The sequence below is a fragment of the Acanthochromis polyacanthus genome, chromosome 16, assembly GCF_021347895.1.
Source record: "Acanthochromis polyacanthus isolate Apoly-LR-REF ecotype Palm Island chromosome 16, KAUST_Apoly_ChrSc, whole genome shotgun sequence".
Lineage (NCBI taxonomy): Eukaryota > Metazoa > Chordata > Actinopteri > Pomacentridae > Acanthochromis > Acanthochromis polyacanthus.
Window position 1 is genome coordinate 8772165 of NC_067128.1, and position 27057 is coordinate 8799221.

The window sequence follows — 27057 nt, forward strand, 5'->3', positions numbered from 1 at the left end:
ATGTGGTATTTCTCTGCTTTTCTTCAGTCTGAGAGCCCAGAGGAGCAGCCGAGTACTGGAGTCTTGGGTCGTATTGGCAGTTGGTTCTCTCCGTGGAGGGGAAAGCCACCAAAAAGTCCCTCTGAAAATGATTCCCCAACTAATGATCACAGTCTTAAATCAGAGAGAGAGGAGGAAAGTGAGGAGTTTGTGAGTCCTCAGGCAGGGGGACAGAAGGAGGAGGAGAATCCCAATCCACTGGGTCTCTTCAGAGACATTTTCCCCTGTGAAGAGGAGGACGCCACGCAGTCTGCCCACAGAGTCGGCTCTGTTGTGAGCAGCACTCAGACACGAGAAGGAGGTCCAAAAGAGGAGGAGCTCGCGGAGAGCAGGAAGCAGAGAACAGGGCAGGGCAAGGAGAGGGAGGAGAGCAGCAACGGTGCTTCAGCGAGTGGGAATCCTGAAAAGAATGCCAGCCATCTGACACATCTCTCCTTCCCTTCTAAACAGGGAGTGGTATGGGACTCTGACCAGGCCGACACCCAGCCTCAGGCCCAGAAACAAGCACAGGCCCAGACAGGCAAGAGACTCCATGTGTACCTGGAGGAGACCAGCGTGATTCACTGTGGCAAAGACAAGCGTGCCGGTCAGGAAGTCGTCTGCACCACAGTCACAAAAAGCCTCCAGGTCCTCCCCAAGGCAAAGTCACTGACGAGATTTGATGTACCAAATAGCCCAAGTCAAGCCAGTGCAGAGCATGAAAGAACAAATGTGGTGTCCACTGTTGGTGCACAGAGTTACTGCAGTGCTGTAGTGGGAGTGTCATTAAAATCACAAAAAGACTCACAATTAGAATCTACTGAAGAACAAAGAGAAGCTGACAATATGGGGCGTAAAAACGCATCCAGGAGGAAAGCTAGGAAGAACTCTCAGGGAGATGGAGGGAATAGCCCTCTGGAAAAAATGCCCCCTAACGCCCAGCCTGTCCCACAGGGAAAGCCTACATCCAGTGACTCAACAAGCAGTTCTCAGGGCAAAAGTCCAAAGACTCACATGAGAGAGGCTCCTACAGGCTCCTCCTCTAAGCCTAACTCCACCTCGCAGACCTTACCTGAGGGAGGAGGGGGAAGTAAGGCTTCCTGTCCTGAGTCCATCAAGCAGTTGGACAACTTCCAAGACTCAAAATCAGTCACTGCAGAGACTCAGGTATGTGTGGTGGATGGTGGCGCAGACATGGAGGACGATGACAGCCTGTACAAAGTGGAACGGAAGACAGAGACGCCGGAGTCCAAACGCAGGAGTATTAAGGTTTCTAGGAGCGAGGTGAAGGTTTTTCCAAAGAATGTGCCTTTCAACCCAAAACAAAGTCCTGTGGAAGAAACCCAGGAAACTAATGCAGCATTACAGGATAACAAAGATGAAGCAAAGGAGAAGGTTAAAACAGAGACTGATTCAAGGTGAGTTAAATTCAGAAAGAGGAAACTTTGATTTGTGAGTGAAAAAATCAGTGATTTACCATTATTTCATAAAGTGCTGCATGTGTAACTTTGTTTTAGTAATGCAGACCACACAATTGTACTTGTGTACCGCCATTAGCAGACATTTCACCCACCTGTAGCTTTTGTTCAACATGGATTTGCTGTCAAAGCAGGGAATGTACGTTAACTGCTGTGGGTGGAATAAATACAGGTGTATCCACGGTGCAACAATGGTGTGACTCATAACACAAAGTTCAAACCTTTGCCTCAGGGTTGGTCTTGTAAAGTATAGATCAAACTGAAATCTGGGTCAGGCTAGTCTTATCTTTGGGTCATTAACAAATTATCCAAAGATTAAAGTAACTAAAAGGATTTGAGGCGGGTGTGCTGGTTAATAAATGAATCACAAATGTTTTCAAACATTCTAAAGTTTTTATTTCAAACATTTGCCTCTCATTAAACACAGAACACGGGGTCTGAAGACAACAGATGAGGAGCCAAAACCAGCTGTTGGTCGGATTGCAGATAAAATCAGCCTCTTTGAGCAGCAGCGACCGTTCGGGGGCAACAAGCAAACCTTCCGAACTCCAAGGAGTGCTGATGTCTCTCCGGTCAGGAAAGTCACCGACAGGCTGAAGGCAGACTTTCTGCTGTCTGATCAGAGGTCAAGATCAGCTGAGCGATGCAGCCAGGCCAGGTCCAGCTCTGCGTCACCTGGCAGTGAGAAGCCAATGACGATCAAGGAGCGAGCGCGGAGATTTGCAGAGGCATCTGGGTCAGACGCTAAACCAACACTGCTTAAAACACCAGCCACGACAGGAATGTCTCAGAAACCCACTTCATCTGTTGCTTCATCAAAGCCACCTGAACTGGATGGTCAGGGTAAACTGGATACAAAGGAGCAGATAAAGACAAAACCAATGTCAGAGACAAAGTCAAAACCAGAAGAACGGGATACCACTACTGTCGGGGGACAGATTTCCACTTCTGAGGTACAAACAACAGACTCAAAAACAAAGCAAGCAGTGAGCTCAGAAACAGCAGATAAGGATACGAAACCTAACAGTGCTGAAAGAGATACTCCAGCTGAAGAGGTAGTTGATTCTGCAGAACAGAACAGTAATATTAGCCCTCACTCAAAAACCCCGAGCAGAGCAGGCTCCCGCTCTAAAAAAAGGAAAGGCAAAGAACCAACCAGTCCCATCAGCCCAAGCAATCAAAACAAACCAGAGTGCTCTACAAGTAAGCCGAAGGTCACTGAGATAAAGCAAGAGCAGGTGGATGAAGCAAGGGAGACTAACTCTGAGTCCAAACAACTTGCAGAAAACATCTCATTACCATCTAATCAAGCCCAAGGAAACACAACAGATAAGCAGCTGATGAGCGACACCAAACAGACAGCATTTAAAAAGGATTCGGAGGCATCGGACAAACAAGAGAAACAGCCGGATGCTTCATTTAAAAAGAGGAATATTGACAAACCAGTCAGCAGCAAGGAGGAATTGCCCAAACTGTCTGTCAACAAAGATGAACCTGATACTGCTGCTTGTAACAGTGGGACAAAGAAGCCTGTTGTCAAGGATTCCGTTATTTTACCCCAAAAGGAGGAAAAAGTAGAGGAACACAGCCTTGTATTCACACAGGAAGGAAAAAAGGCCTCTGAGGACAGCAGAGAAACTTCGGCCTCCTCCTCCTCCTCACCTTCGACTGAAAAACCCACTGATAAGTCTTCTGTAGTGGGGAAGGATTCACCTGTTGAACAGCCCAAATTAGATAAAGAAGTGCCAATAAAACCTGAATCAAAAGCAAAAGCAAAAGCAGAGAAGCCTGATAAAAAAGAAGCAGGGTCATGCAAGGACACGGGGGTAATAAATCAAACTGAGAGTAAAGACGTGGAGAAATTAGAGAAAGTGGAAAGCAAAACAAATAAGCAGACTGAAGAAAAAGGCAGAGAAAAAACACAGCAGCCTCTGGATTCAGACAAAAGTACAACAAAGGGCAAAGTTTCCGACGGTGGACAAGGCATCTCAGAGAAAGAGGGGAGTGTTGCAAGAAAAGCCGAAAAAAATAAGGAGACACAGCCGGTTAAAGACACAACAAAACCAGAAGCCATCCAAGCAGAATCCACCTCTCTGTCATCAGAGAAGACCAGTGGATCATCAGACCTCCCCGTTCAAACACAACATGTCAGCAACACAGAGACCACACATCCAGAAAAGGCTGCTGCTCCTACTGTCACCCAGACTAATGAGGCTGTGAGTAGCACTAAGAGTGATAAAGGTCCTAAAACACAGATGGCTGCAAATGTGCCTCCAGAGCTGCAAACACGGCTGACAGAAAGCCCTGGAACAGAAACAGAGCCAATGGTGATTGCAGCAGAGCCGCAGCCTAATTCTGTATCTGTGGAAAAAACAGAGAGTTCACCCGATGACTCATGTGCACATGGAGCTAATGATGCAGCGTCGTCCAGCTCGAAGCCTATTACCAAAGCACCTCCAGCAGTTGAGGAAGTGAGTGTAAAAGTCGCTGAGGACACTCCAGCACCGACAACTGCACAGACTGACATGACGCATAAGGTAAAGAAAGAACTCTCGATTAAAGAATCTCCTCCTATTTCTGTCTCTAAATCTGAAAGCACAGAGGGAGCAGGACAGGATCACGGGGGAACAAGTTCAGCTGCCAAATCAGTGTCGTCAGAAGTCAAAATCTCTGGAGACTTATTGAAACCAGCTTCTAGCCACCCACAGACCGAGGCACTAAAAAATACAGAGGGAACTAGTGATGCGGCTTTGGTCAAGGATGCAGAGAAAATATCTATGAGTTTGTCTAACAGCATGCCTTCAAGCTCCACAGCCAATGTAATGGAGCAGTCAGCTGACAAAACACTCAATCTGCCCGTCAATAAACTTTCGCTAGTTGGTAATGGTGATAATTCCCCCCCTGCAAAACAGGAACCAATCAATATCAAGCCGAGTCTGACTCAGAAAGCATCAACTTCCCCAGAGGCTGATAAGCTGAATTCAGACTCAATCCAGCGTTCACCCATGAAGAAGCTCCATTTGCCACGGGGACTGAGCAAAGATGATTCTTCACAGCAGCAAGACGCCCCCTCTAGCTGGCTAGATGTGGACTTTCCCAAAAAGAAACTTAAAGTCCAAGAGGCCAGACTTAAAGCATCTGGAAGTGAGAGCAATCTTCTCGACACTCCCGGTGATCTGGATGATGACGATTTCATTGAGAGAATCAAGAACCTCTGCGTCCCGTTCTCCCTCCCACCGCGTAAACACAACCACTTTCGACCACCTCAGCCTCCCTTTGCAATGCCGGCCATCAGAGAGGATCGATTCGAGAAGACGTTTGACCCCGAGGAGTTCACGTTTGGCTTGAGGAAGAAGAATCAGTACACCTTAGACACGACCCCGAGCCTTTTAGCCAATCTTCAACAAAAAGACACAAAAGCAGGCCTGAAGCCTGCCAGGGCGAGTTTGGCTGACAGGAGCATGCTGCTCAATAGTCTGGACACTCACTCTCGTCTCAGGGAGAAGACCCCCGTCAAGGAGGAGGAGGAGGAGGATGCAACGGAAGAGAAAGAAGATAAGATCAAGGTGAAGTCTCGCTTGGAGAGGAGTGGTATCCTCAGCAGCCTCACCTCCTTGAGCGGGAAGAGAGGGAAGAGGAATGGAGCTGAGACGCTGGCAGAGGGCACCAGCTCTGGGAGTGTGTCGCCGAGCGAAGCCGCCCAGCTCAGCCCTTCATCTTCATCCCAGTCACCCTCTCCCAGCCCAACCGCCACAGCTCCAATCAAAGACATACTGCCCAAGCAGCGTACAGAGGAAGCGCCGACTGCTGAGGTTGTGGTCTGTGACTCAGGTCCTCCACTTCCGTCTTTTAACGACATCAAGCTGCCTGACTATTTAGAGAAGTACCTCCCACGAGATCAGGCAAAAGCAGTGCAGAGCGTACAAGGACAGGAGCAAGTCAAACCAGAGGTTAGTTTCACTGTATGTAGCTAAAAACAATGCCAGTATCATTGTGGTTGTCCTCGTAACACAGTAAATCCATTGACAAAATGCATCCAGCAAGTACAGTCAAGTTGAAGTACAGCAAAGCTATAGACTAAGTATGAATAGTTTAATGACAGAATACAGCATTTTAATGTGTTGTAGCTTTGCATGTCCCTTATTTTTGACATAAAATGACAATAAAAGTCATCAAAGTTATTACCAGAGAGACACCACTGACCAACTTTTATGTTTACTGTTGTTTTTTGATTTATGCATCAGTCTACTGGAAACATGTCAGCTCCAGTTGCTGGAGGTGAAATAGAGCTGGCTGTGAAACCAGCTCCGACGCTTCCTAACGCTGAGGCTCCGTCTTTTCCTGGGATCCCTCCAACCACACACGCAATGCTCCCTGAGCTAAAGCAGCCTCCGGCACCGCCACAGGGGATACTTAGAAATAATGTAAGTGCGCCGCATGCACAATTAAAGCGTGCATAATAGTTCAAAATCACAAATTATAACTGTACATCACGCATTAGAGTATCAGTAAACATGCCTGCCTGCTGTGATGAAAGGGTAGCTGGAGATTCTATCTTAATTTCCCTTAAAGCTTGGTCATCATTAGCAGAGGAGCTCACCTATCCACTGTATTTCTGTCTCATTTATCTTTTGAACTTATTTATGAGAGTAACACGAACTGTGCTGTGTTTTGAGCTGCAGCTAATGATTATTTTGGCAATGCTCTATTTTACTCATCTACAACTTCTTAATCATTTTCAAATGATTTCCTTGGATAGAAAGAAGTGTAATTTGTTTCTAATCATGGAGAAGAAGGGAATTTCATTGAAACTGTAGCGCCACTTGGACCCATGCAAATGTTTATTCAGTAGTAATTTATGATGAGAAAGGCTGTATACATGCTGAATTGTATGTTTACATGCAGAGAGGTTTTTACATTTTTTGCATTCTCAGTTGCTGCAAGCTGCTATTAAGAATAATCTGACTGAAAGTTTGCTGTATGGACTTTTTTGATGTTAGAAGACAGTGAAAAAAGGCCATTGCAATTTCCCAAAGCATATTTAAATTGATTGTTTTGTTCAACTGACAGTTCTAAATGCAAAGTTGCTGTTTTGACTATCAAGAATACTAAGAAAATGAGCAGAAGAAGCTGGAAAAAGTGGACAAGTTTAGCCTGATTGAATGAAAAGTGCTTAAATTGTTAACTGATTATAAAAGCTGTTGATGTTTCTAGTAGCTGCAGCTTACATTTTTCAGTTTTCTTTCACGGTCATTTGGAGCTGCCAAACGTGCGAGGCCCCACAGAGGGTTAAGAAACCCTGAGTTGCCTCTCAGTGTGTTGTGTGACTGTGAAATCAGAACAGTGTTGCTCTCCACAGAGTCACTGTGACCATGCAAGTAAACTGAAAGGTCAGGATATTGAATAGACACAAAGCTGCAGCACAAACAAATGCAGATTAGCCTCTTTTGCATTTTATAAATGTGTGCCATGGTCCACGGTGATTGTCGCAATCTCAGTTATGTGTCTTCTGCATTCCAGATAAGAAACGCCAAAGGATTTCACAAGCGCCCTGGAAAGGTACAGTTGGCATAACTTTGCCGGCATAGAATAGAAACAAGATGGAGAGAGGAATCTGGACAGACAACTCTCTGTTCTGTGAAAACATCTGCTTTTCATATGGTGTTCTTGGGGGTAAACAAAGTATAAAAAAAAAAACAGTCCCGTGCAAAAGCTCAGCTGGGTGCAATTACAATCATGGAATTCAGTGCTGCCAACACAGTGCAAATCTTGTGGTTCTTCATTATTGCAGAACTTCATTAGCTTTTGTTGCAGCAAAGCAAAGTATTCTCCTGGTGCTCAGAATTTTCAGTCTCTTGCCCACACATCAGTTATTCATTAATTCAATCTACCTTCTGCTTCAGCTGTGCTGGGATCCGCTGTCATGACTGGCATTAATAAAAAACCAATACATGAAAGATTTAGAGTTTTGGAGTAGGGGGCTTTTAGAAAAAAAGGTTTACTGACTACGTAGTCTTCAGCAGCCAGTTCTTTTAGTCCATTTCTTCATTATTTACAAATGTTGGTCTCCTGTTGGACTGTAAACTTGGACATAAAATGTAACCTTTGTATTAAACTGATGCATTAAACTAACAGTGCACTCGGGTATTCCAAATAATTATGTGCATGTATGGGCTTTTTGTTATTAACAATGCTCTGGCTGTAGCAAAAAAAAGGGACGCAAAGTAAGAGTGTCATGCTTTTAAGCTTTTTTCAGCACTCACCGAATCCTGATTTAATGTGCTAGATTTAGCAAGCAATGCATTTTGCTGTTGTTTCTGTTCGTGGTGAATGTGCTGATTTTTTTTCTTCTGACTCTGTTCTTCATGTCTCTGTGCAGATGGTGTTGTTTGAAAAAGCTCAGTTCAGTGGCCAAGCATATGAGATTTACAGGGATGTAGCAGATGCTTCGTCTCTGCAGCTCTCGCCTCTCGTATCCGTGAAGGTCGTTAGAGGATGGTAAGTAGCAGAATTCAACCAGAACTTTCAGATGATGGAGAGAAAATGTGTTGTGAAGTGTGCTTCTAATTAGTGTCAAGTGGGTTTGAGAGGCCGGTGTTGCCTGCTGAGGCTCCTCACAGGACCAATTTCATGAAATATTAGCATCCAGAGCCCCATGCTTGCTAACTGCACTCTTTTTCTGCACTTTTTCCTATGAACATTTTTGAGAAACGAGCAAAAAATTCTGCTCACATTCGGTGTCGCTCACCAAAACAAACTCTGTGTATCTTTGTGGCCTGGCAAACATGTTGACTGAAACTTCTGCAGATGTTATTTCTTTTTTTTAGAAACTATTTAAATCCACGTTCTCGTTCCTCCTCTTATCCCTCCTTTGCTGACCATTTGCTGCATTACTTGACATGGTGCTGCCACTTGTAGATCACCAGCATACTGTGAAACCACTGGCAGTTACGTGCTTCACATCATGCTTGTGTGTGTGTGCATGCATGTGTGTCCTTGGGCTTGTGCACAAGTCCAATCTAAAGTGCGAGCCACTCTTAGAAAATAGCTGTGTAGTGCTACCAGTGCTGGAAAAATTGCTTTTGACATTCAAGCTGGAACTCTACAGTTTTGCTCTCTCAAAAACAGCTAATGCAATAGCTGCAGCAGGTTTTGCACTTTTATATATTCAAATAACCACTAAAGCAACTTAATATCTGTTCAGTTAAATGAAGAGAGCACACTGTTTGGCTCCGAGGAGGGAAGAATGAAAGTTTTTGTTCCCAGTTTGATTCCAGAGCTGTAAAAAGACAAAAACCCAAATTAGACATTGATCCAACTCTGACCTTCTGCAGCCACATCAATACAAAGTAAATGATCATTTTATCACCTCAGTGTGTCCACACAAGATTTTCAAAGACTCATTCATGACTCATTTCTAGCATTGTGGACTGTTTTAACAGTCTCTTGTCCTGTTTTATAAAAACAGCATTAGATGACTTTATTTCATTTACGTCTCGGCTGCCAGACTTCTAAGAGAAACCGAGATGACTAAGCGTATTTTTCCAGTTACTACAGTTTTACTCCTGCTCCCACTTACCTAAAACAGATTTAAGGGGCTGTTTTTGTTTAAAAATCATTCAATATTCATAGGCCAACGCATATTCTCATTCTGATCTCTTTGAAGAATATAAACTCAGCATGGCTATTGGATCTCTAGGAAGTAGTTAACTGATAGAACCTCAAGCCAGATCTAAACAGGATGGAGCTGCATTCAGCTATTGTACGGCACACAGATAGAACCAGCTTCCTGATTATCTCAAATGTGCATTGAACTGTAGCCAATTTTAAATCTAAATTAAAAATCCTGCTGTTCTCTTGTGATTTCGACTGATTTCTCTAATGTGTTTTTAATGCCTTTGCTGCTTTTGGGGCAACTTGCAGCTCATTACTGCACTATAACTGTATTCCTGATCTGCTTTTACTACTGTCTATTTTTTGCTTTATTGTCAGTCTCCGTGCTGTTTTTACATTTATATCATAAAACCTCATTCTACTCTGTTTTAATTGTTCATCTCTGCTATTGATTGCTGTTAGGATAAATGCTCATCTTGTGACACATGGCGGTTTCAAGGATGGAGTGTGTTGTTTCTACACTCTGTAACAGATTAATCAGCCAAGAAGAATTTGTTTATTGGTGTGCTTCAGAGGTCCTAGCAGAGGCAGTCAAGCTAAGCTAACCGGCTATTAGCTGCATACCTGTTTTTAATGTGAGAGTCTCATCTAACGTACAGCAAGAAGCCAAATTAGAGTGTTTCCAAAAATGCGAACATATTGATATAAAACAGGCTGTTTATGTGGCATAAAGTTTCCAGATCCTTCATACTTTCTGCTTTTCCAAAATCTGCATGTGTTTCTGCCACGTGATAATATATACGACTGTGTTCACGTTACAGCTGGGTGCTCTACGAGAAGCCTGACTTTCAGGGACGTACCATCGCCTTGGAGGAGGGCGGCATTGAATTGGCAAATGTGTGGGCTGAGCATGAAATGCAGGGAGAACCACACAACAGCCCACCAATGCAGATCGGCTCTATCCGGCTCGCTGTCGATGTGAGTGCACTGCTGAAGCCTTCCCTCAGCGGTGGTCCCTGCACTGGGGCCGCGTCTGTTGCTAGACTGCAACCAAGCAGCATTTTTAAAAAGTTCAGTCCAAACAAGCGGCCGCCTTGCACTGCTATGACTGAAATGAATGTAGCATTTGTTGTAGTTGAGGCTTTTTCGATTAAATGTAATAACATCATCCCCACTGATTCATTGTCATAGGGCTGTTATATAATCTCTGCCTCATAGTAGTTGGTAGTAAACAATTTTTGCTGCAGTTCTTCAAGTCTCCCCTCTGGCCTGGTGATGGAGACACAGAGACTTGTTGTATTTCAAAGTACTCCCAAGTGTCTCCGCTCCATAAAGCTCAAGGCTGCTCATTCTGGTCTTACACTTGTAGAGCTGTTGCTGACTAAACCTGGCATGTTGATTTTAAGGGGAATATTTCAGGGAATAGCTTCGGGCTTAAGGAGATCACTTCCTCCACCTCCTATGTCCTTCATTATCTACATCATCTCCAGCTCACATTGGCTTTGAAATGTGGCTAATTGCCCATGTAGCTTCATTGTCATTCAATCCAGCCTCCAGAAAAGAAACAAATGAGACTCAGCTAGTTACGATGTTACTTGGTCTGATTGGGAGCAATTGTTGTTAAGGTCTAATATAGCCCACTGCTGATAATGCCTGTGTTTGCTTCCCTCTCTCTGTAGGATTACAGCATCCCCCATATTGATCTGTTTACTGAACCAGAGGGCCGCGGCAGAGTAACGCCTTACCACGATGATACAATAGAAACAGGTTCATTTGGCATCCTGCTGAATACGGCTTCCATCCAAGTGCACTCCGGGGTGTAAGTATGGCGGTCTCTGGAGAAACACATTTTATCTGAAATATAATACAAGCTAAAGAATAAAGACGGTGTGTCTCGGAGGAGATGAGACAATCTCAGGTGTGGTGAAGAGCAGAACTCTCTCCTGCTGTGCTCAATCAGTGCGGTGCTGTCTTTTAGATGGGATGTTCTCTGGGTTTGGCTTTGACAAATAGCTGAGACACGATAATCATTACTACGCTCCTCTGTGTTTATCTTTGTCTTTGGTTTGACTCGCACTCATTTGCCTCCTCAGGAATGTCTGTCCTGCTGCTGCATGTTCGAAAGACCGAGAGTGGGTGTTGGGGCACTTGGAAAGCAGAGTAGAGAGAGGTGGAGACTAGACAGAGAGTGAGAAACAGACAAAGGTGCAGAGAGAATCTGGCAAAGGGGGAGCGTGTTTTTCCGTGTGAGAGGTGGAGGCATTCAGGACATTTTGTGCCCTGCCCCTGAAGGAAATGAATGACATTCAACCTCTTTCCCTGCAATGAGCCTTTGTAGTTTCACTTTGGTATCTTTGGCAGACCCATTACATTTTAAGGATTCTTTTTGAACAAATGCCAGCTCATCTCTCCTGAAGAAGCAATTACAAATAGTTATGCATCAACAGCTCTTCCTACAGTGTTTGCTCTGCAACAAGTGGGTTCTGTGTTAGACAAGCTTGTTGTAGCTAGCCCAGTTCACTTCACCATGATTGAACATCTTTGATGATCGGCATAACTTCTCGGTATCATTTTTTTTTAGCACTGACTGAATGAGCTGGGTTTATTTTTCCTGTCAGAGGCTGGCATGTGGTGGTTGGTATGAGGCATTGTGTTGCTCCACACAATGGCTCAAAATGCCAGCGTTAGGGGCATAGTTCCAACAGAGGCTGCCCACGCTAAATATAAATTATGGAGAAAAATGCTTTGAACTGAAGTGTGCTGTTCCCAAGATATGTAATTCAAAGTAAAATAGCTTTTTGTTCGCTACTCTCTCTGACTCATGTCTGAGGAAGATATAGAAGTAAACCCAAATAAAACACTGCTGTGGATTATTAGTATCAATGGACTGAGGAAAAATGACCAGTTGTTTCTGCCTATGTTGTAAAAAAGTCCCTACAAATTTCTATGTGGGAAGACAAATATCAATGAGTGTGTTACTTTTTTTATTGCAATGTCCTAGTTTTGTTTTGTAAAACTAACAGTGTCAAAGATTACAACTCATATTGATTTTAAAACCACTAAGAGGTGTAGGTGTAATGTGGAAAGACCTTTTGACATCATGATAACACACGATATGTGGATTCCTGCTTCCTTCAGGTGGTTGGTGTTCAGTGATCCGGGGTTCCAGGGCATGATAGCAGTGCTGGAAAGAGGAGTGTATCCTTTTCCTGAGACCTGGGGCTTTCCATCCCCCTTCGTGGGATCTTTAAGACCGCTTAAAATGGTGTGTATTTCTGTGCAGCCTCTAAAGTACACTGCAGAGTGGTACATATATTTGCTATTCTGAGCCACTCTGGCAGCCTGGGTCTAAGACAGAGGCAAATATCTCTAAATGATTGGATGTACTGCAGTGAACTTTTGTTCAGTCATTAGTGTTTCTGAGAGGATGAAGCCTGCGGACTTTGCTGATTGTCTAATTTTCTTCTCATATTATTGTGATGTTTACCTTTATGCTTTTTTCTGAAATCTCGTATCTATGGGGCAGGCTGCCATTAAATTTGAAACAGATGAAATAATTTGAATTCTCACACTCCTTTTTTCTACAGTGTAAATTTAATTAGAGAAGGAATTGTTGGTTGGTAATGATGACGTATCTTTTTCAGGGTGGTTTCAAAGTGGAGAATCCTAATGAAGTCAAGGTATGAATAATTCCCTTCACCGTTTCTTCACCGTTTTACCTCACTTGACTATTATTGATGTAAAGTATTGAGAAAAATAGGCAATGTAAGTTGTAAAGAAACTTAACAATCAACTGTGTAGGGGAATTATGCTTTATAAAAGGCATACTGACCTTGTATTTTACATTCTTTGGCCCATTATTCCTTTAGTTTATCTTATTTCAGACCAAAAACAGATGTGGTATCAAGGAATTTCCAAACTAACCACTGTGTGTTTTTTCTAGCACACATTTCTAAAGCCCAGAATGTGACATGCATGGTCTTTATTTAGATTCAACATTTCATATTATCATTCAACCGTCATACCAGGTGAAAATCACTGAAGTGAACACATTCCTAACACTGAGCTCACACATAGATGTGCTTCACTTCGACGTTTGTGTTCATGCATAAAGAGTAAGATATTCGTCAAGCAAATAATCATTACGTCAAGTCACCTCATAAGCTGGATGCCCTTTGAAAAGAAGTGCTATATTATTATCATTAAAAGATTAAACTTGTTTATGCAACCAACTGTCTTGGTTCAAGTGTCAACAAGTGAGAAAGGCTCATCAGTAAAACATTAATATCAGTTAATCTGCTCAACCAATGTAAATGATGCGTCAACTTAATGCCAGTCCTGTCTGTCTGTGTTACAGGCTGTGGTGTATGAGAAGCCTGGCTTTGATGGCCCCTGTTTGGAAATCGACAGCGATGTTTTCAGCTTCTGCGAGAATGAAGGCGAAATTGCTCCAGACGGAGAAAACCTTGACTCAAAGAAACTGACGTCTGTGGGTTCTCTGAAGATCACTGGAGGATTGTGAGTCTTTTTCAGAGTTCCTTCCTTTTGTCTGCAGTTAAATGGTAATCTTGGCTCACAGCAAAGTTTATTCAGTGCTAACTTTGCTGCCAGATTGTGATTTTGAAGTCATGCAAGCCAGTCAACGTCTAGAAATGCGGCTCTGACCAACGACATCGCTGCACTTTTTTTCTCTTCCAGCTGGGTCGGCTACAGCGAGCCTGGCTTTGAGGGTCAGCAGCACATCCTGGAGGAGGGAGAGTACCTGGACTGCAGTGAGTGGGGAGGCTCAGCGCTTCTGTCGTTGCGACCTATACTTTCTGTGAGTACCGCGCTGCACAAACACGCCTTACACCTTTGTGGGACTAAAGTAGCTTATACCAGCATGAGGCGAATAGCAACTGTGGAGTGATGTTTAAATTACAGCTTGAGCGCCACGGGTGTGTTGAAGGTCGGAATTTGTATTAAAAATAGAAGCTATTCTGTTCAGAAGTGTTCTTTCTTGACAAGGTGGAAAATCTATGTAAAGTCAATCAAACCGTGGGAGACCAAAAGTTTCCACATAAACACTCGCTGTGCAGAGTGTGTGGGGTTAGCCAGCAGGGACACCCAGCCCAACTATTAAATGCCTGAGAAAATGGTCAACCTCTGAATCTTTACTGGAGTATGGGTTTACCAACAAAAGATTTTTTTTTTCATGAAAAGGGAATAAACTTTACAATACCAACAGTGGGCATTGTTGGCTCTTGGATGCACAAAAAGAGAGCTTGTTACTGTAGATATCAACCACCTATACGTGGCAACGGATTTGAGACATCCTACAACATACACAATAACAACACAAGGATAGAAACAATAAATACTTATGTCCCCTGTGAGGGTTGCTGTCCAATACTACAGATGTAAGTTCATGTCTTGGGTAGAATGACTTCATAATCAAACAACAAAGCAACTTTTCCAAGTGCAACAGACATGCAGGTCATGTTCTTGATGATAGGATTTCAAAGAAGTAGCATTCAATTTCACAGCTAATTTCCTCGCTACGGTTAGCGATTGATAAAAAAACAAATGGAACTAGTGACATGCTGGGTGTTTTTCTGCTGCCCAAGTGGAGCATGACAAAAAAAGGCTCCAGAACCACAATTTCCTGGAGTAAATTAGCATTTTTGTGTGGTCATTTGGGGCATGACCTGATGTGATGCTTATCAGATTTTTATGAGATGATTCTATTTCTATCACAGGATTTTATGTCCCCGCACCTCAAGATGTTCAGCGACCGAGATTTTGGCAAGCTGGGAGTGAATGTTGACGTCACAGTTCCTGTTATCAACATGGATGACACTGGCTACGGCATGAAGACGCAATCTGTTGATGTCGTCGGTGGTGTGTAAGTGATATGTATTATTCTTTTTGCATCCATTCAGTTTATCAAGAGCAGTACTGGGAAATGAAATGGTTAAGGGCAGTTGACAGCATTTTTTTTTTTATTCTGCTGAAGCATGAAGGATGTCTTTGTCTATTGGAATTCTTCAAATATCCTTTCACTGAAATACAATATATATAAGGCACATTTCTAAGAAAGTCTGTTTGATCCCACCTATCCTGCTGCTACTGCACTGGAGAAAAATCACAAAAATCATCCAAACAAACAAAAAAACCTACAATAGCTATCAAACAAAAACTGCAAAGCAAAAGTAAGGCATCCAGAACATCCTAAATGCATTTACAGATATTTTCACTCTATGTATATCAGTGTTAACACATGCTCAGCACTGAAAAATAATAGTCTTATTTTGGAGGAAAATGAAATTGCACAACACAATTGTTTAGTTTATTTATAGGAAAGCTTACAATATCAACCCATTATTCACAAACAATTCTGCAAAGCCCCTCAGGAGGAAGTGAAAAACTAAAAGTGAACTTTGCCTGCGTTACAATTCAACTCAACAAAAATAAGACCAAAGAGAAGATTTAGTCTCTTTGTATTTGCATTATGTTGGATTTAATGAGAAATGTTTGCTTAATTAGTATCCATAACTGCAGAGTTTGAATGTAAAAGTAGGTAAAAAATAAAATAATATTATTTCCCCCTTGTTGGCAGTGAACAGCCAACATTTTTCACCTGAACTGCAACGATTAATCGATTAATCAGTTAGTTATCAACTACTATGTGATCAACAACTATTTTAAGTATCTAATTTTATAAAGCAGTCTAAATTCTCTGATTTCAGCTCCTTAAATGTGGATATTTTCTGGTTTCTTTCCTCTGTGACAGTAAACTGAACATCTATTCAACTTTATCAACCAAACAACCAATCAATCAGTTGAGAAAATAATCAGAAGCTGCAGTGATTAATCGATTAATCAGTTAGACTATTATCTCCAACTATTCTAGATTCTGTGATTGCAGCTTCTTAAATTTGAATATTTCTTGGTTCTTTTCTCATCTATGACACTAAACTGAACATTCATTCACCCATCGTTTGACGGTTTACAGACCAAACAATCAATTAATCATTTATTTGTTGACTATTATCACCAGCTAGTCTAAATTCTCTGATAGCAGTGTCTTAAATGTGAATATTCTCTGGTTTCATTCCCCATCTATGACACTAAACTGAACATCTTTTCAAAATTTTCTGCCATTTTATCAACCATCCAATCGATTGGCTGACGGTGAAAACAGTCAGTAGCTGCAGCCCCTCGCTAGCTGCTGTTTGTCGTGTAATATTTGAATGTAGCCTTTATATAAAGAGCTACATATTTCACTACTGATGATTTCTGTCATTTTTTATAAATTTATATGAAATTTAGGAAAACAAAAAAACTGCTGCATAAATAAAACAGTAAATCTTTTTTTTTTTTTGGTCATCTGTACAATTGAGCGATGGCCTGGCGGAGGTCTGCACTCTCCGAGTGCTTTTCTAGTTTAGATTTGTTTTTTCAGTTCAACAGAGCACAACTTACCCGTCTACACTATAATTACAATAGTTGAGGCTACTGTTCCTGTGAAGTCTTGTGTGGCTTACTGGTGCACGTTGCTGCTCAGGTGCGTAACGGCTAGGCGGCCACACCCGCGCTGACAGGTCGAGACAGATTGTCTCTTTCACTGATGCTTTAATCAGCCACACCTCGCCTCCTGCCAGTTTAAGTCGACCTCAGAGCAGGATGCCTGATGATGTGGGAAATAATCAGTATGGAGAAGGAAGAGCGAGATGCTCTAGCTTTGTCAACAAGGAATGTTTTTATATGTGGACGGTGTTTCCCTTGTGTTTGGTCTTGTTCTCTGTTATTATTACATAACGTTGAAAAAGTAGAATATTCATGCACTGACTGTGTTCCACTTCCGCTTCTATTTCCATGCTTCTTTATGCTAGAATCAGTTAATAAAATGCAGACGTAAAAAAACCTGAAGCAAATTAGAATCATGAAATGCAGAACACGGAATGCTGATTGCCGCTACCCAAGGGAGAGACTAACAAAATGGTTAATAATGTGGAGAGGAACACTGCGTCTTTCACGAGGCAGGACTCTCACAGCTTCGAGAGGTTGTTCTTGCTGTGCTGCTAGCCTGTTCTTTGATTGCAAAGCCTTGCCCATGCTGTGTCGCCACCCCTCCGAGCCTCTGATTGGCTCAGTGTTTTGATTTTGCATTACTGGGAGAGTCTTGTTTGTAGCCTTGCATGCTAGGACACACACACACACACACACACACACACACACACACACACACACACACACACACACACACACACACACACAAACACACACACACAAACACACAAACACACACACACACACACACACAAACACACAAACACACAAGTTGACAAATGCAACAAACACGCTCTCATCCACCCACATCGTGCCACATTTGCCAAGAGAGTAACTGCTGAGATACTATCATGCGAGATGCTATTATCAAGTAGGACTCTGAACAACAGTTGTTCCCATACGTGACAAACGAGCACCACTTTAACGGAATTCCTGTGGTTTTCTTTCCCAGCTACTGTGGCTATGTCAAAGAATCCACCAATTAGAATGAAATGAAAATGGAGAAAGCTGAATTCTGAGAAGTCAGTGCAAAATTAAAGGGCTTTGGTTGTGCTGCTGTGCTTCTGTTTCTTTTGTCAGCTGGGTTGTGTTTGAACTGCCGGGTTTCTGCGGTGAGGCCTACGTCCTGGAGAAAGGCCTGTATGGAAGCCCAGAGGACTGGGGGGCACTGCAGGACAGAATTGGCTCGACAATGAATGTCATGCTGGTAAGAGCTCAGAGAAGGTCAAGAAATGTTGCCATTTTGTGCTGGTGGAATAATTTCCTAGTTTTTAAACGGGTGATCAAATTATATTTTGCATGCAGTTGCCACAATAGTCAGAATCTTCACTTGAGCTGCAAAATTGATTTCAGGTCATCAAATTGTAGCTTTGCAAGATGAATAACTGTGCAGCTACAAGCTTCTTTCACTTCCCCTGGCAGTCCCAGTTTGGCCCGTTGAGCGGTTTCACTGCATGTGACCAGTCATACTTGTGACAAATTCTGAATTTAGTGGAAGAATCTGTGGGGGTAACAGGCAAACCTTTATACAGCAGATAATCTTTTGGAGCATGAGGCACAGGAAAACATATTTTTAAAAATAATCTGCCCGGTGGAAGAGAGGAAAACATTTGTCATGGGACTGAAAGTGAAAACATCTTAGATCACAATGGTGACTCATCGTGGAGCTGCTTTGGTTTGAACCCAGATGATGACAAACAGATACATTTCATTCAAGGTTTGCTGTAGTGGTGCACTGGGTCACTTGTCTTTCTCTAGATTGTCTTCCTCACTTAAGCGCAGCTGCACAACTATTGTGGAGTTTGCAGAGATTTTAACTACTATCTTTTGTGCCTTAGTCCATGCAGATCAATCTCATTATTCTTTCATTTCTTTTTAGGAGGATTTTGAGAACACGGCCAAATTTAAGGTAGGCAGCTGAAAAGAAACTAATAAAAACATCTAATCTTGTTTTGATATTGTCCATCTTTCCTGATGAAGTGTATGAGGAGGTTGGAGTCTCATTGTCTTGCTGTTTGTGCCTCAGGTGCAGCTTTTCTCCGATGCAGGTTTTCAGGGCTCTGTCCTCACACTGGAGGACAGCGTGGCTTCGCTGCAGGACGGTTTCTCTGTGGCCTCGTGCAAGGTTTTGGCTGGCAGGTGAGTAATACGGTGCTCATTGTGAGGGATGATATAAGTTGAATCATTGGTATTTGAAATAGTTTGAAACAACCTTCTGAAAGCAGATTTCAGGAATCGATTTCCCCAAGGTGAGCCGCTGCAATCACAGCTGCATATTGCTCATATCACAAAAATATCCCTGTGACTCAGAGTCTGCTAAAGGCTGCCACTGCTCCACTTTCTAAAAAATATCCTGCATGGCAGCAGCTCGTGATATACACTACTACAGGTCTTGCATTTTTCACAGTGCAGCATCCATACAAATTGAATACATTACTTAGCCTTGTTAATGGAGCAGAACACTGTGGGCTGTAAGTAATGTAGCACATCATGCATATTGTGTGTGATAGCATGTAATTTTATGTCCTGTTCAGTGATGATGATCTCTTGCAAGCAGTCTAGAACATGTGAATAATGTGTGTTTGTGCAAATTCTTTTCAGCTGGCTAGCATTCGAGGGGAACGACTTCACCGGCAAGATGTATGTGTTAGAAAAAGGCAACTACTCAGACCTGAGAGCAATGGGCTGCATCGGTGCAAACCCCTCCATCCTGTCACTGCAGACTGTTGGCTTTGTAAGTCCACCTTTAAATCACTCTAACATCATCTGACAACCACTTCCCCCTTGAAATACAACAGGTAATTTTTCCTCATTAGACCCTTAAATTGGGAGTTTTCGAGGATTTCATGCATTGTTAGGATGTAGACTGTTCCGTCTACAGGACCACATTCATATTTAAATGTGCTACTATTCATATTTTATGTGACAATGGAAAGAATTATAGTATGATGGAAAAGCTGCCTGTCATTTTGAAGAATTGGGACCAGTTTCAGCAGCACTGCTCGGTTCTGCAGAGCTTTGTAGTGTCTTTTGTCAGGTGAAACTGAGATTTGTAGTATTTCTGAGACTCATTCTGCTTGAGTGTGGTTTGGATTGTGTCTCATGAGTATATTGGAGAAAAGTGAAAGAAAGAAAGAAAGACAGAAAGACAGAAAGAAAGAAAGACAGACAGACAGACAGACAGACAGACAGACAGACAGACAGACAGACAGATAGATAGATAGATAGATAGATAAAATGACACTATTTCAAAAAGATATACTGATAGAAAATTCAAAATTAAAGAATTCAGAACAAGATCAGATAAAAACTCTCACTGTGCAAATTCAAGTTGAATGTTACTACAGACGACAAGAAGTTTCCCACGAAAAATATACTATAAAGTGTTATCTATTACGTTGAGCGTTTTGTGTAAACAGGTATAACTTGTGTTCAACGGTTGCTTTAAAGTGGATAATTGCCACTGTCATATATTCGCTTTGCACTGCCCCAAAGTAGCTAAAAAGTCTGCTATGCACATTTAAGATTTTAGTTCTGCATTTTTACTGCAAAACTTTAAAAAAAAATAATAATCATAATGACCACTAGACAGCTAAGTTTAATTTATTCAGATTTATGTTCTCATTAAAGAAACTTTTCCTAGGGATAACTTTTACATACAGTCAGCAACACAGCTTTTTCCAAACGGGTAGTCTCACAGATTTCTCACAAGGCTAATGTAATTTCATGTCATCCAGACAGGGTCAGAGTGATGTTTGAAATTAAAACTAAATTTAAACTGTGAAGGAGTGTGATTTCAAATCAAATCCACATCATCTGGATGGGAAAATTCTCACAGGTTAGCTCATCTGTCCTTGCCCTTCACATTAAAACTACCATCCAGCATTAAATGAGTCACCACTGCTGAACCACGACACAAGTGTTCATTTCGAAAGAAGCCTGTCTTTTGCAGTTAACAAGGAGCAAAAATGGCAGGCGGTCCGAAGGTACGAGCATGGTCTGTTTCTAGGGCAACTTTAAAATAACCTTACTGCCTACATATATGACCTGCAGCTTTCAGGATGTGTTAATGTACCATCCGTGTCTTTTTCTCTCGTCTTCTGCAGGAGTTCTCCCTGCCATCCATCACTCTTTTTGAGCGATGCGGGCTGCGTGGGAAGAGGGTGGTTCTAACAGATGGATCTGTCAACCTTCAGCTGGCTGGAGGCTGTGGCCGAGTCCAGTCTGTGCTGGTGGAAGGAGGCATGTGAGTACATTACAAATGCTGGGTGGTAACTCACTCTGTAGGAATGTAAAGCAGCGAGCCAGCCATCACCAAGTCGTCCTCCATGTGTGTGTTTGACAGGTTCATGCATCACAGTCTGTGTGTGCTTCTCCTGGAGACCAAACCCACTGTGCTGTCAAAAATATTGTTTTTTTTCTGGCAGGGAACAAGTCAAAGTATTATTCCTTATTTCTAATGCACAAATTCTTCAGTGGCCTATTGGCTATAAGCAGCTCAGCGTCTAAATCCCCGTTGTTTTTATATTCAAAGGTTATCATCTGCCAAGTCAACATGTCAGATAGTCATTCCTTAGCTCTTTGTGTATGGCGAACCACACCCTTGTAGAGTGCCATTGCTGTCATAACAAATGATAAAGGAGATAAAGCTCAGCAGACAAAAGAAGGTACTCTAAATTAAAGATGAAAGATAATAAGCAGCAGCGTTGTGTGTCTAAATAAGTGGCTCCCTTTGTGTTTTCTGAATTGCCAGCAGTTGTCATTACATTTGTATTCAATGCAGATTTGTTAGTGTGACAGGGAAGTAAAGGCAAACCAGTCTGGGCCTGAAAGCTTAGGCATGACGTTTCATAGATTCAGAAATACTGGGTGCAGAGTGCAGGTCAGCACATCTTGTACTTCAGCGTGGCACGCGGCAGCAGTGGCAGGTGGATAAATGATGGAAATCTGCTGCTGATGTGCAAGATTCAGCCTGTAGGTGTGAGTCCGCGCAGAGGAAATAAAGGGCTCACAGTGAGGCAGGAGTGTCTCTGGAGTGACACATTCCTGCTGCAGCAGAGACGGGCCATTGAGAGCCAAGTTGAAAGCAAAACTGGACGGCGGTGAAGCTCAGCACATTTTACAAGATTGTCTTTGGCAGAGTGTTGCTTGGAAGACAGGGCTCTAAAATACTGCTGCTTTTAAAATGAAAAGGGGTAGGTTGAGTTTATAATATCAGAACAATTCCACTTTAGATTTCCAGACTTTTTTTAGGATCAGAGAAAGGCAAAGCATATTAATATTTGCTCATGTTGACTCTATTCATGCTCTCTGGAGCATCCTCTAATCTCCTGACTAAAAGGTACTTCCTTAGTCACACAAGGAAGAAGTTAATGAAGGGAACTGCCAAACTTCTCATCTAACTTCTAACTGCATATATGTAGGCTGTTGAATGATGAAAAATTAAACCGAATGCAAGAGCAAGTTCTCAATTCTATGTAGGAAACACTCTGTAAACAGTATTTATCTTGGAGCTGATGGTGATTAACTCGCGCCAGTCAAAGAGCCAAATGAGAAAAGCTGATAAGGAAGTGTTGTTTGTTCTGTACTTTCTTTTCTGTCAGGTGGGTGTTGTACGAGGGAATCAACTACCGCGGCGCTCAGATTTTGCTAAAACCTGGTGAAGTGCCCGACTGGCATAAGCTCAGCAGCTGGCAGAAGATCGGATCCCTCCGCCCTCTTATACAGGTAAACACTGAGACTATGCTGCTTCAGAAAACCTGTACACCATAGTGGTTGGTTATCAATACTGCACTTTTACAACCCTGTCTGTCAGTTCTAACATGAAACAGCTGGGTCTGCACTGAGAAGAACAATCAAAAAAAGAAAAAACACATCATTACTTTCGCTAAGTCATGATCCCTGTCACTCATTCAGTAAAAACATCCATCCTGTGTACGTTTCTTCTGAGCAGAAGCAGGTGCACTTCCGTTTAAGGAACCGACAGACGGGGCTAATGATGTCCGTGACCGGCGATTTGGATGATGTCAAACTGCTGCGGATCCAAGAAACAGAGGAGACAGATGGCTTTGAGCAGATTTGGTTCTACCAGAACGGACATCTGCACTGCAAGGTACCAGGATGTTCATTATACAACTAATCAGTGTCAAAGGTCTGAGAAAGTTTGACCTGTGAGAAGTGCTACAGATTAGACAAGTTCTAGCAGAGGTGTGTGAGGAGGTCAACAGTTGGCAGGTTCTTTGATCATCTTTAAAATACTCATGTCAAACATTAAGGCAAGACTAAGAGAAGAGATTTCAGTTAGCCTTCAGCCTCTTATCTACTCATCAAGTTCAAACAGAGATAAATTCAGTACTATTTTTAAAGTACAAATGGTCAGTCGAATGGTATAGACTCTAATCATGAGAAATATCCCAATCAAGTAACAGGCAAAATGTTTTGTTATTAAACTGTGATCATTCTATCTGTACAGTTTTATTTTCTTTAATCTAAAGTAATGAAGCTGTTAGGCCACAGCTCATTAAGGGAGAAGAACATTAACAACCAGTTGACAGCGGCTGAGAGCGAAACTGTCCCCTTTTTTAATGAAAGGAATGAGACATGCTGATCAGTTCAGCAGCAAGGCTTGGCAAAAATAACAGCATAAATAAGAGGGCCAAGGGTCAATGAGTGCTGCTCAAAACAAAGAAAGGAAAAAAATAACACAGGGAACGGACACTTATTCCTCTGAGCTCCAAGCAGCAGTAGTTTATACTTCTGTTTATAAATCTATTAAAACAGCACTACCACAGCTACACAGAAATAAAGAACTCAGAAATATCTTCTGTTCAGCACAATAACATTAAAATGGCTTAAATAATAAAGACGGAAAGACAAAAGTTAAATTTCTTTCAATACATATTTTAAAGGAATACTTGAATCAGCGTTTGCAGCAATTTTTCCAGTGGTCTTAACCTCACTGTTTACCACTTACATTTTCAATTTGATTCCGTATTTCTCTCCTATCTGCTGTATATAAACAGTCTGCAGTTCAGCTTAACTCAGCTGAAAAACCCCAAATTTTTTGTCTCATGACTGTTGGTAGCAGCTAATAGTACACTGGTTACAGCAAAAAAAATAAAAAATGTTTTAAACAAAATCTGGTTCAAGTAAACTATTTATTTTGGTTAGATTTTAATTGGGATGTGTATAATAAAGTAATATTGATGAAATATCACAATTTTAAGCTTAGGTATGAGTAGGTTTCTCGACCAAGAACCATAGAAAATCTGAAAACTTGATAATTCTGTTAGTTATTGTCTCTGAAAATTGTGATTTTGACCCATCAGTGGGTTTTAACAGTAAGAACGGTAATCTGGAGCTTTTTCTTTTGCCCTTTAGCTGCTTATTAGACAAAATAATACCTGCTCTGTGTTTTCTGCTCTAATTATACTTGACAAACCAGAAACTTTGGGAGTTGGGAATAACAGCCAAAAACCTGAATTTGGCTACACAAGCAAACAAACTAATGCCTGCCTCAGTCTCCAGGTACTAAGAGAGTACATGAGTGATGTTGCACAGCTACATGTTTTCACAGTAAAGTGCATACAGACACAATGTAACACTAAGTGTAATTGCTAAGAGTAAATACAAAACACAGATGCAGCCTGGAGTCACTAACCGGTGAACAGAGACACCAGGGACGCATTGGTATGCTGCTCCTGTTAAATCACAGCTCCCCTGACTGCCAGACCTGCTGCGCTTTTAAGGCAAGTGTTGAGATTACAGCTGCAGTAGGATCAGAGCAGAGGACCGGGCTCTGATCCAGTCAGAGGCATTCAGGTGACAGGAATAAGAGAGGAAAGCAGGGCGCCGAGGGAGTACAGGAATCAAACCTGGACGAGAGTTTGTTCACACTGATTTAACAAAAACACAATCGATAGTCACCCACAAACCAGAGAGGGAGGGAAACCCCAAGGGTGGGAACAGAAGCAAAATGAAAATCTCTCACTAAATCCTCTCCCGGTTTCCAGCTGTTGGAGGAGTGCTGCTTAAGTCCCAGTGGCAGCGTCACTATGGCAGGAAGCCGTGTGGGTCTCACACCAGAGCCAGACAACCAGGTCAACCTCTGGAGCATCACCCCAGACGGCTTCATTCGCTACACCCTCACCTCTGATCTCGTCCTGGAAGTCAAAGGTGAGCCTTCAGATCTGCTGTGACGTGTAACTTAAAAAAGAACTAATTCTCTTCAGTGGTAGAAGACATTGGATTAATTGCACTACTAGCACCGGCCGGTACGAGTTTGCCGTAGAACGTTCAAATGTCACAGTTATATAATATTTCATTGTAAGTCAAATATGCATTCACTCTAGGCTTTTCATAGCTAAACTTAGTTAAATCTGTCAGGGCCAAGACCTAAGGGCAAACGCTACAATTATTAGCAAATATTCTCTGTTCCCACGTCCATTTAAGAGGCAGTAGTTGTACTCTACAAAACTCTCTACTTAGAATGCTAATTCTATGCATTAATAACCAAGCCAGTACTATTTCATTTGGTGTCTAACCTCCTCCTAGAACCTGCTGGAGAACTGAACAGGGCATTTATGTACAGCGACTCTGCAACGCTGTCAATTAGTGACACCTTGTGGACTAAATAATGCCAGTGTGCAAACAATTAGGAATCATTTGCTGCGCTAAAAGTACTGCGTAGCACATGTTGTCATTGGTATAGTGCAAATAAAATATATACAAAAAACAAAGAAAAACTATTGCAAACGTCCAAGAACAAAAAAGATTTTTAAATCCATCAATATGCACATGACCATTTATGAGTGTCATCAGTAAATATTATGGAACATGAGCCTATTAAACTTAAAAAAATATATGCTTATTTATACAAAATAATAGTAGAAAAATCCTCATATTTATCTGTATTTTAATGAAAAAACACTGATCTCTTTCAGGTGGCCATCACTATGACAAAACCAAGTGATTCTGAACACGTTTGATCCAAATAAACTACAACAACAGTGGAATTTGGAGATTATATGAAAACATGAGCTGCTCAACTGGATCCCTGATATTCAGAGTCAGAGGCACGGCTCTGTTGGAGACTCAGCGTCAAGAGTTCGAGGGTTCGAGGACGAGGTGCATCATTGGAGCTGCTCGGCATTTTGCTGCAGGGGCAACAACAAAATTCTCCAACGAAGAGGTCAACTTGGAGAGAAACGGATAATTTCATCAGAATGTATTACAACCCTCTGAATATACAACCAGCGGGGTCTTGAACTTGAAATGCTCATTTTACACTACCAGTAATATATCTTCAAGGTTTATGTTTTGTCTCTTCATTGAATAAATCTATTTCTACGCGATTTTAATTAACTTAAACAGTGTTAACCCGTTTTCATATCTTTTTATTCAATGTCATGATATACAGTACATACTGATGTTCCTTCCAGCTGCATGCAACACGAGGAAACAAAACATATTGTATCGTGTCTTTTTATTTTTGTTTAATGAAAACTATACAGCTCAGACTCATTTTGTTTTCAGAGTAACAAAAGTATTTTTGTCAATAAATTTCTTAAATACATTACACGAAACAGTTAACTGAGCTCCACTTTACTGAACAACAATGTAGAAACTAAATGGAGTGTTTCAGATTTGATGTTTATTTCTCAAAGGTTTAACAGACATATTCGTATTCAGAATAAGTAGCTGTGTACAGCATCCACATGAAGTGAGACACAAGGTGATGATGGGAAAAGGGTTTGCGCTGGTGGCAGTTCAACGACTTAACAAGGAGATTATGCAAATGAAAAGGAAAAAGTCACCAGCCTTGTAGTGCTGCTTCTGTTTGTAACAGACATATTTCATGTTGGATTAATTCCAGCAAGCAACCAAATACCTGGTTACTATTCCCAGCTGGATTCTGACCTGAATGGTATTTATGGGTCAGCAGGTGGTAATTATAGTAACCCCACTGTGACACGAACGCAGCATAACTCAACCAACTTGTGAAAACTTCAAGACAGTCCTGGAAGGCGTAAGTTTTAACAAGAGCTGCAGCCTCCAGCTCGCTCTCATTACGAGCACACGTCACGCTTTCAGTCTGCTGCACAACACACCGCTACCTCTGGATAATACAGTTTGCAGCAGTCAAGTGTAGCCTTGCAGAGGTGAGAAGGATCAGAGGAGCAGCTCTCCTCTTAGTTCTGTTTGGCTGTTTCTTGCGCTTCTTGCTCCGACTCTGCAGTCTCTAAGCGGCTGCTCTGCACCAGCTCCTCAGTCTGTTCGTCGTCCTCCTCAGTCACCCTGACTACAGTCTTCCCCCTGGCGTGGCCCTGCTCCAATTTCTGAAAAGCCTGAGGCACCTGTGTGAATGGAAACTGGGCCTCCACGACTGGGAGGATCT

The 27057-nt window shown here is 42.1% G+C and overlaps 2 protein-coding genes across 2 annotated transcripts in view; one reads left to right on the plus strand and one right to left on the minus strand.

Annotated features, from left to right (window-relative positions):
- On the plus strand, window positions 1-26245 carry LOC110948020 (beta/gamma crystallin domain-containing protein 1-like). The gene is made up of 21 exons (XM_022189382.2): window positions 1-1436; window positions 1924-5446; window positions 5741-5920; window positions 7017-7055; window positions 7876-7994; window positions 9932-10088; window positions 10790-10929; window positions 12249-12375; window positions 12755-12790; window positions 13468-13628; window positions 13809-13929; window positions 14849-14994; window positions 17742-17868; window positions 18541-18570; window positions 18688-18800; window positions 19263-19395; window positions 20768-20907; window positions 22265-22388; window positions 22615-22773; window positions 24674-24836; window positions 25604-26245. The coding sequence occupies exons 1-21, from the start codon at window positions 1-3 to the stop codon at window positions 25630-25632; spliced, it is 7203 nt and encodes a 2400-aa protein (XP_022045074.2). The 3' UTR covers window positions 25633-26245.
- The window catches only part of LOC110948040 (reticulon-4-interacting protein 1 homolog, mitochondrial-like), a 9248-nt gene continuing 8319 nt past the window's right edge, over window positions 26129-27057 (minus strand). Inside the window, exon 9 of the mRNA XM_022189411.2 lies at window positions 26129-27055. Within this exon, the coding sequence (XP_022045103.1) occupies window positions 26852-27055 (204 nt within the window). The 3' untranslated portion in view covers window positions 26129-26851. The remainder of the gene's footprint in view (window positions 27056-27057) is intronic.